Source organism: Vicugna pacos, chromosome 21 (genome assembly GCF_048564905.1).
Source record: "Vicugna pacos chromosome 21, VicPac4, whole genome shotgun sequence".
NCBI lineage: Eukaryota > Metazoa > Chordata > Mammalia > Artiodactyla > Camelidae > Vicugna > Vicugna pacos.
This window is the reverse complement of record NC_133007.1, coordinates 6,258,376-6,273,945: the sequence shown is the minus strand read 5'-3', so window position 1 is coordinate 6,273,945 and position 15,570 is coordinate 6,258,376. Positions and strand designations below refer to the sequence as shown.

Below are 15,570 nucleotides of genomic sequence, written 5' to 3'. Positions count from 1 at the left end.
GTCTTGTCCTCCTTAGAACAGTCTCCTTAGAGAGAAGGAGCATGCGTTTTGGCTGCTCTGTACATCTGGGTTTTTCAAGCTGTGGACCAACCCCATTAGAGGGTCAAGAAAGCAATTTAGTTGATTGCAGCCAGTATTATACAAAAGGAAGAAAGGGAGAATTGAAGATAAAATATGAATGTATTACACACAGAAAGAGTATTATTTTATGAAGCATTATACAATTATCTATGCAGACGACCCCAGCTTGTGATGTAAATCATATTTCCCAGTGTAGGCAATGGTCAAAAAAGATGTGAAAAGCCTTGCTTCATATGCTTCTACTTTTGTTCTAAGAACACAGGTCAGTTGGCGCCCCACAGCATATTGTCCCTCACGCTCCAAGGTGTGAGCACCATTACTTGCCCACTCCTAAGCCAGTCACTACTTAGGACAGTTTGCTCAGACTAATGTGGGTGCACCCTCTAGGGCTGGAGAGGGGCCCAGCCTCCCTGGTTGGCACCACCATGGAGTATCTGTTATGTGGGAGGACAACCGTGAGGGAGGCACGCCGCAGCTGCTGCCCTGGGAGGAGCCCGTGGGGCTCGGAGGTGGCATGCATGCAGGTACAGGGACCACGGTAGACACCAGTTACAGCAGCTGGAGCTGGGGCGGGGGAGAAGGTGAAAGACCCGCGGTTAAATCGGAGACGTCCCCTGGAGCTCAGAGTGGCAGCGTGGGAACCCTGATGCCCCATCGCTAACTGTAAGCCTGGAGCTTTTGAGCGCTGCCAGACTTGGTGCAAACCTCTAACATAGCCTGTAAAGTCTTCTTTATTTGACGTTTTTCCGGTCTCTGCAGCCTCTCCACTCTCCTTTCTTCCCTGGATCAGTAGGTTCCAGCCACAAGACCCCTTGTTTGAGTCTTCCAAGTATGCCAATCTCCTCTTCTGCCCCTGCGCCTTCCACGCGTGCCTTTTCCTGCGTGTGTGTACGTGTAGGTACTGGGGCAGTCGTCACCTGCTGGTCCTGAGGGTGACTAGTGACACGTCTGTGGGGGTTGGCCATTTGTGGCCTTGGGATGAAGGAGACTCAGGTTCACTGGCTTGTTTGGGGACCAAACTGTGACCTTGGTGTTTTTAGCAATGCACTGAAATAAGGAACAGTGGAGCTGCCCGGGACCAAGAAGGCATTGCCCGGCGTGATGGCAGAGTGGGAGATGGTTGGCTTTGATCTCACTAGAGAACTGACTTTAATACCTGGTCTTGTCATTTATTAGCAATTTAATTTTTTTCTGAGCCTCAAATTCCTCCTCTCTGAAATGGAGACAATAGTAATACCAGGAGTTTTTGGAGGATTTAATGAGATAACTTGTTGGAAGACACCAGAAGGTGGTAAACATGGGAGTTGTCACTGCAGGGTTTCCCATTCTCACTGCACTTTGTAAGCACCTCTGTTATGACACTCTTCGTGGTGAGTTGTGATCATTCCATTTCTGAGTCTGTCTCCTTCTACTGGACTGAGGCCCAGGCCTTTTCTTACTGTTCACTTTTCCCGGGCCTCCTGCCCAGGGCCTGCTCCAGACAAGGCTCAGACGTGTGCCGAACTGGGTGCTCTTTAGTACTTGGGATTTGCTGGGAGGCATCTTTGAATTTTGAGTCTTCCTCCTTCCCCGCCCTCACTGAAGACTGGGCAGATCCTGTCCTGTGGGACCTGCTTGCGAGCAGGAGTCGTAGCAGTCCGTTGGAAGATTCATAAAATCGTAAAACGCTCCAGTGCACTTCTGGGTGCTCAGACAGGCACGTGTTTGAGTGGCAAACCAGCTGTGCTATCCTGATCTTTTCGTTGATAAATTCTAGGGTTTCTGAGGGATTTCCGTCCATATGATCTCTGCTGCAACACGTTTATTACTTCCATCAGTGCAGTTCCATCTGTCAAGCATTTACTGAGCACGTTGTACATGCCAGACCCTGGGCGAGGTGTGGGCACTTCTAGATGAGGAAGATAGTATCCCCAGTTGAGGTGTTCCAGGTCTCATCAGGGAGAGAGGTGAGAAAACAGAGACTTTCTCTAGGATATGGTATGGGCAGCGATGGCGGTGGGCATAGTGTTTTATAGGAGCTCAGAACAGGGCCCTTTTTCTTAATTATCTTTCCCCCCTAAGAATCCCATTGCTCCTGTTTCTAACAGGTGGATGGGGGAGTCGAATTGTAATTCCTGCCTGCAAGGATGAGTTGAACACTGGCAGATACCCAAGGGCCAGTGTGCATCAGTCAGAGGCCCAGCTGACAGACCTCCTGCACTGGATGAAAGAAAAAGTTCCGGGGGCCGCAGGTGCAGGGCCCTGCCTGAAGTGTGGTGGGGCTTAGAGGACTTGGGGAGAGGGGTTCGGCCGAGGCTGCACCTGGTGGAAAGGGCACGGACATTTCTCGTGGCTGGCTGTGCCCAGCCCCAGTGCCAGATTTCTGCTGCTTTCTTTGAAGTGAGCTTTACTTTTCTTCCCTTCCCCATGTGAATGTTCCTGTTTCTCTGCCTTTTGCTTGTCCGTCAGCCTTCCTTTCTTATTTCCCTCCTTGCTTTCATCTCCATGTTTCCTGTCACTGCTCCCTCCCCATCCTCTCCTTCTCCTCCTCCACCCCCTTCTCTTTCTCCCTACACTTGTACCTTCCTGCCTTTTAATGTGGTCCTGGGGCTCCCACCTCCATGTTCTGAAATGTACTTGGTTCATTTCAGGGTTGGGGAGGAGATTGTCATTTTCAACGGTCCTTTTTATGACGTGAAAGAGCATCTCGTGTGTATCTGGGTATCCTAGGAAACAGAACTCTGGTTTCTGAACAGGACAAGAGTCTATCCACTGTGTTTGTAAGACAGTGAACCAGAGAGAAAGCAGCCTCCCCTGTGCCCTCAGAAGACTCAGGGTACCGGCTCCTTCCCCTGTTACAGGAGCAGGGGAGAGATGACCCCGTGTCCCTGGGGTTCTGATTCTCTGTCAATACACCCATCCTTGAAGCTTCTCTTTCTCTCCTCTTTATTTTTTCCTATTTCTGTCCTGTTTTGTGGTCCTATTTTCCATGTTTTTCCTTGCTCTCTCTTCTCTTCAGTTTTCCTCTACTCCTTAGAAATTATATCACTCCCCTCCCAAATTTCTCTTTGACCTTGGAAGATAGAGTCAAAAACAGTGTCAGAGACTCTGTTCTCCTCCAGTCCCTCCTTTTCAGATGAGCATATGGAAGTGTAGCTTGGGAGAGACCGAGGAGACTTGGAAAGCTTGCATAGCTCCTGAAATTCTTTATGAGAGAAGGGTTTCTTTCTGGTTCTTATTTTGAGGTCGGACCGACATTGAATTATAGACTCCGAAAGTTGAAAGAAATCTCTATTGATCATTTAAATAACTTTCAACCCAGTGTTGGAACCCTCTTTACTTCCTAAAAGAGAGTTCTTCTGTCTGTGCTTGGACACTTGTATTGTCAGGAAGTCACTACCACATAAAGCAGTCTACTTGGTTGTTGGCCAGCAATCTTCGTTTCAGAGTGACTTCTCAAGATGGGAATGTTCTGGACCTGTGTAATTTGTGCCTACTGATCCCATACCTGCCTGCTGGAGACAATACAGCACAAACCTCTCATTCAAGTTCTCGTTCACACATCGAAGGCACTCTAAGTTACCTTCCTCCATCCTTGAAATATTTCAGAGAGGTTCCACCAAAAATAATTAAATGAAATAAACCATTCTTGTCACCCTTTGACTATATAGAAAATTCAGTTTTCTGAATGACTCATTCCCCAGTAGTTCCATAGAGCTGAAATTGTCCTGGAGGTTGAAAGGAAGAAAAAGTGCTATCCTACAGGAAGGCGGCTAAAATTAGAGCTGTAAAACTAATATTATTGATGTTTGTGTTAGACATAATATCTGTTTTGCACATTATAGTTTACGGAACACTCTTAATGTTCAATACCATGTCATTTTGTTTCTGTAAGTAGGCTGTGGTACTCCCCCATTTTGTACATGAAAGCAGTGAAGCCCACAGAGGCTGACTTGCCTCAAGGCGCCCAATTCTCAAGTGCACGAATCGGAACCGAAACCCAGTTCTTCTGACTCTTAGTCTTCTGCTGTGTCTCTCATAAGTACTTAAGTGTCTTTGTCTCTCCAAAGTACCTGCAATGTCATGGGATTATATGAAATAAATTGTCTCCTCAAGACAAGGTACTTGGTGTACATGATCTATTAGGATTGTTATGGATTTTGGGTGTATGTGTATGTGTTTCTGGATATGGCTGTAGAAGTGGAAACCAAATCCAGGTCATGCAGTGACTTAGGGAGATTATAAAAATACTGTATGGGGACCAGTGAAGTTATTCCCTGATTATAAGCATCAGTGTGATTGATTTGTTTGGTTAAAAATTCTAAGTGTCAAGACAGAGAAGAGTCAATTACTCCTGTACTGCAGTTAACTCAGAGAAATTTACTGAAGGAGATAAGAGGCAGGGAAATCTTAAGAAATCTTTGAAATTAAAAAAAAAAATGCGAGGGCCTTGGTAGGTTGGAAAGGAGGGAAGGAGGTTGGCGAGGGGCAGAGAGCAGAGTAGGGGATGTGGTTTAGGGGAAGGAATAAGACAAATGCTGGGGACCTTGTGTTTTACTGATGATTTGGAACTAGGATTCCAATGTGATGACATGTCTTCCTCCTTTGCAAAGTGAAACCCAGATGTGGCTAAATTTAATTCCACTCGGAACCACTGGTGATTCACCCGAGCTCAGGTGCGCCCACACACAGCTGGCATCAGCTCTGTGCGCTTTCCAGGCTGATCATCTTTAACCCAGCTTCCCCCGTGAACAGGGGGAGAAAGCCAGACTGCGGTAACCTTGACCCTTCTGTATCTCCATCTGCAGCATCCTGGCCACTGCGGGAACCCACTTCAACACACACGTGGACCTGAGGACCCTCCGGGCCGTGCGTGTCCTGAGGCCCCTGAAGCTCGTGTCAGGGATTCCTAGTGAGCACCTGCCTTTCTTCTTTCTCCTCTGCTAATAGCTTTACTGATACGTCCTCAACCGGAGCCAGGGTCTAAGAGAATTTGGGATAAACATGAAATAATCTCTTTTGGGAGGAAGCCCCTACACTAATAAATAGAGGAGATGCAGCAATCTGGCATCCCATTTCATTTTCAAATTTAGCAGATTTTCTCCCCCAGATTTTAAAGATAATGAAAGATCTTTATAGAAAATTTGGACAGTACAGGGAACAATACAAAATGAAAGTGAAGAGCGCCCCTTACCCTGTCACTCAGAAATAACTTTGGTCAACATTTTAGCATATTTTTTGGATAATTTGGATGCTTTATAAATCATATAATATTATCATATTGTATTTCTATTAAAAATACAGACGTGAACTTGATTAAGAAGTTTATAATCTCAAATGCAACAATCATCAATGTTTACGATGCTTGGTATTTTTAGATAGTTAACTGTCTAAATCCTCACAACTCCCTGTATGTAGGTTATTAAATCACAAAGATAGTAGAGTGGCAGGGAAGGAATTCCAGATGTGGTCTTCTAAGTCCGGTGTCCTTATCACCATTAGCATTTTTTTTATTCATTTTTTTCTACTGTGCATTTTCATGTAGTTGGGATATATTTGCTTTTGGATTTCACCATAAGCAGTTGATTTTCCTGACATTAAAAATTCTTCAAAAATATGATCTTAGGATCTGTATTATAGTCTGTCTTGTATGGGTCATAACTTATGTAGTCTTTTTCTATGCTTCTGTTCATTTGGTTATTTCTCGGTTTTTTCCTAACTAGAAATAGTGCTGCAACAGACATCTTTTTACTAAATATTATTCAAATCTCTGATCCTTTTTTAGGCTAGAAGTATAATTTCTGCGTGAAAGGCTGTAGTGTTTTATGAATAGTGGTTGTACTAATTGTGCTTCCCCAGCAGTGGGTGGGAGAGCTGGATTGGAGCCAGAGTGGTGGGGAAGGTGAACTTTGTCCTAAAGGGACATGCCCTTTAGGAAAGAAGCCCATTCTAATAGATTTCATCTTTGAGAGGAATCCGGAAGACAACGTGGGTGAAATAAATGAGGGAGGGGTAATGGGCATGTAAGTTATCAGGAAATGGTGAAGAGGAGGAAGGGACTGGTCCCTAGGGGAATGGGTGATGGCGGTCATTGCCTTGTCCTGGTTATCCCTTTACGAATTGTCTTTATCATCTCAGGACCAGTGGTGGTTTTCCCTCAAAGACTTGCCCTTCTTCTCATAGGAAAGGGTACCCTGAGCCTGCTGTACCTGGTGGTGCTCAGCGAGGGCTCCGGGGTTCACTCTCTGTCTTTTCCTCTCAGGCCTGCAGATTGTGTTGAAGTCCATCATGAAGGCCATGGTGCCCCTTCTGCAGATCGGCCTTCTGCTCTTCTTTGCCATCCTGATGTTCGCAATCATTGGCTTGGAGTTCTACAGTGGGAAGTTGCACCGAGCATGCTTCATGAACAATTCAGGTAGGGTCGCTGTTTCCTGACCTCTGCTTCTTCCCTTCCTCTCTCCTCTGGTCACTGGGGTAATTTCAGGGCACTTGGAGGCTGGTTGGAGAAGTGTGTCCTATCCCAACCCTAGAATTAGAGTCAGAAACTTCCTAGTCAGCAGCACAACCAGCCCAGACGAAAGATCCCCCTTGGGCACTGATACTGCAAAGCAAAGCCTCTTAGGTTTACAGTCAGGGGATTTCAAATAGAAGGTCTCAGCTCCCCCATCCCACAGTACGTGGCTATCAGAAGGCATGTTGGAAACTAACTGAAGAATTACCCTTTGTACCATGGCCTCTTTGGCACACAGCCAGGGAGACCCAAGGGTCCAGAGTCAGACTTGGGGCCCTCCAGATCTTGAAGAATTTCCCCTCCATGCTCCAGCTCTGACCTCCCCCTCTCGGCTGTGACGCCCCACGCAATGTGGGAGAACTGAGGGAGCCCTGAGCTTGGCTTGGCAGGGTGCCTGGGAGATGAGTGGTACACAGGCCCCACATTCTTGTCTCTCTGTATCCTATGTGTTCTTTTCACGTTGAGTAGAGTGCCCTGGGAGGACAGGGCATGGGGGGAGGTTGAAGGAGCCCAATGAGGTACCATGTTTTTATGAAAAGAATCTTCAAAGGACACCTTCCACATTGGATTTTTATTTTTTACTTTTGTCTCATTCAAGACCAGGAATTTAGGCCGTAAGGACAAGGAGTTAAGACCCACAGAAGGGACTGTTGTTTAAAATCGTCCCCAAGGAACTCAGAAAGATCTCAGGGTCTATCCTGGAATCTGAAGTTAGAAAATCGGTGAGCTTCTGCCTTGTCAGTTCCTGTGGTACTCAGGAGAAAGCAGAAGATGTGGCCTGCAGAAAGTGGAGGTGGGGACATGTGGAGAGGCTCCATTGTCAGAGGAGGTTGGGATATGTTGGGTTGAACACATGGTATGTGAGGAGTTGGAGCCTGAGACAAAGAAGGACAGACCTTTCTGTGGGAAATAGAATTTGCGTGCTTGTGGCTTCCTGGGATCCTTTCCAGCTTGCGCTAAACATCACGTGGTTTATTCCCCCACCCTCCAAATGTGTCTGTAGGTATTCTAGAAGGATTTGACCCCCCTCACCCGTGCGGCGTGCAGGGCTGCCCAGCTGGTTATGAATGCAGGGACTGGATCGGCCCCAACGATGGGATCACCCAGTTTGATAACATCCTTTTTGCCGTGCTGACTGTCTTCCAGTGCATCACCATGGAAGGGTGGACCACTGTGCTGTACAACGTGAGTAGGGCTGGCGAGGGGCAGGGGCAGGAGGGAAGGGTCGTGGGATGCGGTCTGGTGTTGTTTTGGGCTGGTTAGTCTCTGGAAGGGAAGGCTAGGGTGTGTGTGTGGGTGTGTGTGTGTGTGCACACACGCACAGACTCAAGAGTGGTAAGGCTTAGAAGTTCATATCACTCTGGTTTTTGGCCTCTTGTTAAGTATACAGCTTCTTAATATGGTTAGGAATTTGCATGCCTTATTTGCCGGTTGAACAATGCTAGTTAAATCAGATCGACTCAGCCCTTAGAGAGTATGTTCTGCTACTAGTTCACCCTGGTGGTGGGATTCAGTGAGGGGAACCAAGAGGCATAGGTTTCTTGGTTGCTGTCTTCAAAGAGCTTATCACTGGCCTGGGAAGATATTACACTAGTTCTCAACCCTGGCCACACATTAGAATCAGCTGGGAGCTTTAAAAATTTACACCACCTGGGCACGACTCCAGACAAATTAAGTAGGAATCGCTGGGGATAAAGGCTTGTTATTGATTTTTTTTAAAGCTTCCCAGCTGATTCGAATACGTAGCCACTGTCAAGAACCAGTGCATGACATGCACACGAGAAACATGCTTAATTGTAAGACTCGCTAGGGATGCTTGTGAAAAATTCTGATTCACAGGCCCTTTCTCTAGAGGCATTGATTTCATGTGGCTTTGATGCATTGGTGAGCTGTAATTTTTTATATATGCCCCTGGTGATTCGTATGATCAGGCATGTTTGGAAGGTTCTGAGTTGGTGTACAAGGCAAGGCTGTCTGACTGTCAGGGATGTTAGGGGACCCCTGCATGGGGACAGAAGTCAGGCAGGGTGACCACTGAGGTGTCTCCCACCTCCCAGAGTCTGATCTTAACAAGTCATAAAAGTCGTGGTCCAGAGTCTAAGTTCTAAAATGACAGGACGGGGAGGTGTGTGGTTTGATGCGTAGGAGACCTAGGTGGACAGAACAGTTTGGCAGGTTGTCTTTGTCTAACAGGTGCTTACAAAGGTCTGTTCCCTTCTGGGCAGCCCACCTCGAGGCAGATACCTTTGGGATTATTATCCCCCTTACTGGCACTCCCACAGCCTGCTTTTACCTGACGGTGGCTTCGGTTTCCTTTTGGCCTGATTCCATCTGGATCAATGTGTTGGGTGGGACACAGGGTGGCTTACAAAATGCCTCCTTTGGAAGGACTTCTGGACATAATCTGTACTGGAGGGAAAGGAAACGCTGTCTCAGGAGACACTCAACCAGATTGTCATGTCCGAAGAGCCAGGGTTTGCGTAAGGCATGGGCAGTTGCTAGTAAATGTCCATCACTGACTTGGACCTATTCCCATGCAGCTGGAGCTTTGCAGCAAAGACCTAGCGGCAGTTACGCCAAAGCTCTTCAGGGCAGTGATGAAGTCCCGCAGACCAGCTTATGCTCAGCAAGCCCAGGAGTTGTGTGTGACCTAGAAAACCTTGAGGACACTCTGGGATTCTCACCGGTTGCGGGGGTGGCAGGAAGGACCGAAGGGAGGCAAGGTTGCTGAGCGCAGTCGCTCCTCTTTTGAGATGTGAAAGTTGTCTTGAGGCTGTGTCACTCAGGTTAGCCGGGCACCTCTGGGAATTACAGCACCGGCCCCACAGTGGCTGGGGTCATTTGTGGGGCTTTGGGAGTGATGTATTTCAGTTATATGTGAAGACTCACCTAAGTGATGTGATAAGTGCATTGAAAGCCTGAAAGGAGAAGCGTTGCATTTGAAGATACAGGCGAGGTCTGTTGGTCCTCTGGAGCCAAGGCTCAGACCTACTGAGATAAGCAGGAATTGCTCATCCCTTGCATTAGTTCCTTTGTCCCTTCCTTCATTCTTTCTGTTCAGTGCTGAACACTGTGCTAGGCCCTAGGGGAATGGGGAGCAAAAAAGTACCTTGATCCCTGCTCTCCTGGTATTTCTTCAAATTCCAGTCACTTTCTGGTTATCTATCCAACATGAGTAGGGTGGGGGGAGTCACGCAGAGACTGTGAACTTGCTCTCTCTCTAGGTTTGTTCTACCAAGGCAGCAGGGGGAAGAGGTCACTTTGCAGGTCCTCTGAAAACTTTCGTTGCATGGATTCCCAGGGCCACAGACTCACAGTAACTCTGACTGTGAAGCTGATCAGTCACTGAACTTGAGTTTCCCGAAGGCCCGCTACTGCCTACCCCTGTGGCTGGAACCAGGGTTGAGGGACCTCACTGAGCTGTAGGGCTGGCTTCCAAAAAGCGGATGGCTGCTCGTGTGGCAGGATGAACTCATGTCTGCTTTGAAATGACATCACTTTCCAAAGCCTTGGATCTTGGGACAGAGTGTGGAACCAGGAGTCCATGGGCAGTGGTGAGAGTCACAGTTAAGTGGATAACTACCCCTTGATTCAGGAGAAGTTGGATGAAAAAAGGCATCCAAGTTTCAGCCAGTGGAACAGGGACAAAGTCTGGCTCCATCGGAAGAGAAAGAGCCAGCAAAGCCCAGGCTTCAGTTGAGGGACTGGGGTGTGACATGTGGCCCAGGCAGAGCTCTCTTAACGGAGCTGGACGTACATACATCCAGGAGTGAGGCTCGTCTGCTACTGGAGGAAGGTTCAGAGCAGTGGACTCTTCACACTGGTGGGCACAGGGTTTTCAGTATCTAGTGGAGTCACATCGTACCAACTTTTGTTAACAAAACAAAATTTAACTGAGTGAATTTTCAAGATGTTATTGACTTTATTCAACCATTCGTGACTTGGGTAGCAGCCCGCCTAGCAGCTGGAAAGGAGCTTGGAGGAGCTGTACAAAATGAAAGGCAGAAGGGCGCAGGACCAGCAGGTTACACTAGTCAAAAGCGGATTGGCTGTGCCCAGGTCACTTTGCTTTAGGGCGTGGCGGGCTTTGATCGGGCAGGTGCCCTCACTGGTGCTGACCAGGCAATTCCTGTTCTCGGCTGTAAGATCCCATTTGTGGGAGAGGCCAACACTGTAATTAAGTTTTGGTCTGGTGACATGGGGCTTAGCATAAGTGACTTTGTTCTGGGCCTGTTGTCTTGTTTTTAATACTTTTAATTTACCCAAATTCAGCCATTCACCTTGAACAGGAAAGAGGATCTGGGAGAAGGAAAGTAACAATTCAAATAGTACAGACTGATTCACCTGCCTCTCCGCTCCCGCATGCGCCCATTGCAAGTGTGAGATGAGAGATCGTGGCTGACAAATGGCGGATTCTGGTATCCCATGTCAGCAATACCTGAGTATTTCTTTTTCTGCTTTTAATTTTAACTCAAGGTTCTGTAATGGCAACATTTTACGTATGTATTAGAATGGGTTGCCCACCATTGAATTAACTATGAACAACTAGTCACTCTAAGTACGTCCACATATACGTATCTTTGTACCTAGAGAAAAATTACCCACGTGCCTTTATTACCACCACTGCTAATAAGATGTGCAGGTAACTGATTTCCCTTTCTACTCCTCATTCTGGGTAGGCCCAATCCACCCAGCTGCTGTATTTCCTCACAAAGGCCACAAAGAAAAGGGAAGTCCCCGTTTCCCAGTCCAATGCCTCTTCTATTCAATGGTCGCAACAAATAGGTAAGATTTATTGGCGCCAGTTACGCCCAAGTGATCAGGAGAACCTTCAGGGTGACTCTACACAGAAGCTCTCTCACACACGCAGACTCAGTTTAGCCTTTCTCTGTGTAGCTTAAATGCTTCCCTGGCGTTTGCATCCCTTGTCTGCTGCACAGACTCTTCCTGAAAGCCTCCTGTGACCTTGCATTGCTCCGCCATTGACTACTAGGAACTTGATTTGCATGTAGCTTCTCTCATTATCATGCAAGATTGTACGGGGTGGGGGCTCCCATTGTCAGGGCAACCTGGAGTCCGTCCTGCAGGCTCAATTTAGTCTCTCCCCAAACTTCAGCTCTGCTTGGTCACACTCCAGCTGTGTCTTGGCTTCCCTCCCTCTGCTGGTAGAAAGAGGCAGAGCAGTCTGCAGTCCTGCCGGCTGTTCTTCCTGTCAGGACTGTCTCTGCAGAAGTCTCTCAACGTGCAGACTCTCCCTTACTCTTACTAGTTGGATTTGTTTTCTTTCTCCTCATCTGGATAGGCGTTCCTTCTCCAGTACAGTACCTTCTCCCTCCGATCAGTGCTGTTCACTCTGCAGGTGTTACTGTGGTTCCGGTGTCGATTTCTAACCTCCTTCACCTGGGCTAGACATGGCTCTGAGCTCTGGCTTTCTCCTGATTCTGGTCTGAGTCTTACTTCTCTGCTGTCATTCTGGGTTTGTGTTATCTGCTGTTTGCGGAATCGGGACTAATACACAGATAGCAGGGGTTCCGAGTCCCTGTCTGCAGTTACTCAGATCTCTGCTCTTCAAGTCCAGTATTTTGGACCTGTGTGTCTGTTTCATCTGTATTTTGCATTGAGCTCTCTCTCGCTTGGTGTCAGTAAGTCATGCAGAAGTGGAAATTTCTCGAAGGCGTGCTGCTTCTCCAGCTTTGCAGGTACCTCGGTTGCATCGATTATGACTGCCTTGGTGCTCTGCGCTGCTGTGGTGGAGAGATTTTTATACGTTTTCCTGGCTTTGGGCAGGAAGAGGCAGCCTGTGGTCTGGATGCTTTCCGAGAGTCTTCCTCACTCATCAGAGGTCCCTTGGTGTATAGTGGTGCCTATAGCTTCTTATAAGTTGCCTCCTCCCAGCTACACATAGTTAATATTTGCTGAGTGGTTAACAGTTCTTCAGTTTTTGCCTCGTTGACATTTTGCTTATGCGTATTATGCATAAGCATGTTGAAAGTATAACGCCATTTCCCAGGGTTGGTGGAAGACTGCCATCTCCAGCTTCCGGAAGTTTCTCTGACTCTATGGTATCTACAGAGAACGCATTTGGTGCTGAGTTCCACAGGACTAAAGGATGTGTCTTCTCATCTCTGCTCAGTCTTCCTCACCGCCGCCTCCACATGCCCTGGGAACAGAACATCCTCAAGACTCATTTGACAAATAGGGGGCAGGAACCTACCACCATCTTCTGGTGTTAGAGCGAGAAGGTGTACCAGCTGACCTCGAATAAGCTATTAAGCTGGTCAAATCTGTAGACTTCTATAACCACGATCAGCCATGCTCTGGAATAAGCTGTTTTTTCCCCCACGTCCCTGTCTGCACGACCCTGTGGCCATGTCCTTGCAGGAGTCTGGGACCCTGTGATAGAGATGACCCCTGGAATCTGATTGTGTTCACCTGTGACTTGTCTAATACACAGAGGGCTTGATAAGTAGATCCTGGAAGTTAGTCTGCTCCCTTCCCATGAAGACTAAGAGGTGACGTTGATTGGGAAGAGGATAAAGAATGGGATTTGGACATGAACGGAGAATTTGTGATGCTTGTTTTATATGGTGGTGTAAGGAGAGAGCTGGATAGATGAATTCAGGGTAGAAGCCCAGGCTGGAGACAGAAACTTGGGAGTTTTCTGTGTGTCGATGGCATTTAAAGCCCTCAGGCTGGATAAGCCATCACGGAAGGGAGTGTCCAACTATAGAGAAGTGGTCCCAGAGCTGAGCTCCAGTGTCCCAAGCTGTTGGTGAGTTAGGGAGTTATCAGCGAGAAGACTGAGGAGGAGCGGTAGAGAGGAAAGATAAAAATTGGGGAGCGTGGTGTCCTGGAAGCCAAGTGAAGACAGTGCTTCAGGAAAGAGGAAGTAGAGGTGATCACCCGAGTCGGATGCTCCCTCTGGTTGAGTAAGTAAGAGAAGGACTAAGAATTAATCATCAGAGGCCAGGAGCAGTTTGAGTGGATCCGGAGGGGCAAAATCTGGATTGGGGAAGGTTTGAGAGAGGATTGGACACAGCCAGACAGACCCTTGTGTTGAGTTTTGTTTGGTCGGGAAGCAGAGAAAATGGGGCAGGTGGAAGAAATGCCATTCGTTTGCTAATGAGGATGAACCATTCAAGATAAAAATCATTGCTGATGAAGGAGAGAGAGGACAGTTGGTAGAGCAACTTTCTGAAGCAGGTGAGAGGGGCTGGGCTCCTGGCCCATCAGAGCGCAGGTGGAAGGCTGGGCTCGGATGCCAGCGTCATGGTGCATCCATAGTTCCAGGAGGGAAGGCTGCAGAGGCTGGACGTGGTCGTCCTGGTGACGGAAGCTTGTGGAAATTCTCCGATTGCCTCTTTTCTCAATGAAATCAGAAGTAGGGTCATCAGCAGGAGGTGGCAGGAAGGAAGTGTTGGAAGTCTGAGGGAAACCGTGAACAGTTTTCCGGGAGAGTGAGGGAGTAAGTGGAGCGGGGATCTGATTCCGGGCAGCATTCAAGACCCCGGTGGGGTCAGCGGTGCTGAGGTTCAGGTGAGACCAGTGAATGTGCTGTTTTCCTCCGGTCACGCTCGGCCACTGAGGTTCAGGCTGGAAGTAGGTGGAGTGTTGGCTTTTAACCAGAGTACTTTTGCCAGGTGAGTTCAATCAAATGAAGGTTAAGAGAATGACCTTAGCAGGGGGATGGAATTTGAGCTGGAGAGGGAGGAAAGAGGTGGGAGAGAGACTGTCAAAAGGGAGTGGAGGAAATGGATTCTAGGCCCTTTGTCAAATGTTCTCTTGAATCCCGTGGACAGATTCAGTCTGTGGAATAAGTTGAGAAACGTGTGTCATTGTATGGAGGAAGTAGGAAGTGAATTTTGAAACCAAATGTTCTGATTTCTAATTTGGTGCTCGAACTGCCCCCAGTAGAGGAGAGTGCGTGAGTGAGGGGTGTGGGTGCCCATGTGCAGAGTAAGCTGTCACTAGAAGGAAGGGGTGGCACACCTCCCGTACCCTCCCAGACTTCACGCCTGGGCGCCTGGCCCCGCTTCAGCCCAATTCACAGTGTTGACTTGGGAAACATTTGGGGACTGGAACCCCCCTGGCCTGCCCACCTTCCTTGCTAGCGTTGTGCTCTGTCATCTCGTTTGCCTCCTTGGAGCATCTCTTTTTTAAAACACACAGACGTTGGTAGCGTCTGCTGCTGCCTTTGGCCGCATGTTCTCTGTGTTTGTCACTTGTCCTCTCTCTACACCCTGCAGAGCCTTCCTCCTGCGCCCTGACTGCTGGGCCGGAGCCCGGGGTCTGCAGTTTCCACTCGCTGGCTCCCTCCATGGGAAAAAATGTGCTTTTTTTTTCTTTCTCAGCACCCCCCACAACCCATCACTCACACACACATTCTCACCCAGAGCTGCTTCCTCCTTGAAATGATTCCTACTCTTTCATATCCATTTTGATCTCTTAATAATTTGTCAAACCCGAGACGTCATCATGTTTGGGGCTGATTCCAGATATGCTAAGTTTGCCTCCTGATCGGGCGCCTGAATTTCACACCCCACACCAGGCCAGTCTCCAGGTCTTTTGTCTGTGCAGAGCCATCAGGCTGGCGTCGCGCCCCTCGCCTCCCTTTCAGCCCCCTCTAATACACAGTTTGCTTTCTGATCCCTGGCCAGAGCCCTCGGCTGTGATCCTGCTGTTCTGAGGCAGCGCCAGCCTCAGGACTCAGGGGCAGGAGTCAACGGGGGGTGATGTGTGGGTGACTCAGGGGCTGTTTCAGGTACTTTCCACTGGGTCACTCGGAGGCCAAAATCTTATGGAACCGCGGCCAGACAGGGATGGCCCAAGGCCAGCCTCTGGCACCACCGGGCAAGCCATAAAGGTCTCTCTTCATTTTTCCCTCAGTTTCCCACTCACTGGAAAAGTAGTTATTGAGTCGTTTCTTTCAGTTCCCCTCAGTGCGGTCCATCCTAGAATCATCTGGGGGCAGTTAGTATAATTACAAACTCCTGGGCTCC

The 15,570-nt window shown here is 48.2% G+C and overlaps 1 protein-coding gene across 2 annotated transcripts in view; it reads left to right on the top strand.

Annotated features, from left to right (window-relative positions):
- CACNA1E (calcium voltage-gated channel subunit alpha1 E) overlaps nucleotides 1-15,570 on the top strand; it is a 345,168-nt gene that overhangs the window by 142,700 nt on the left and 186,898 nt on the right. Inside the window, exons 5-7 of one of the 2 annotated variants that reach the window (XM_072945997.1) lie at nucleotides 4,869-4,972; nucleotides 6,323-6,475; nucleotides 7,575-7,756. In XM_072945997.1, coding sequence (XP_072802098.1) covers nucleotides 4,869-4,972; nucleotides 6,323-6,475; nucleotides 7,575-7,756 — 439 coding nt within the window. Of the gene's footprint in view, nucleotides 1-4,868; nucleotides 4,973-6,322; nucleotides 6,476-7,574; nucleotides 7,757-15,570 lie in introns of those variants that run through there. The other variant, XM_072945998.1, reaches the window with a different exon arrangement.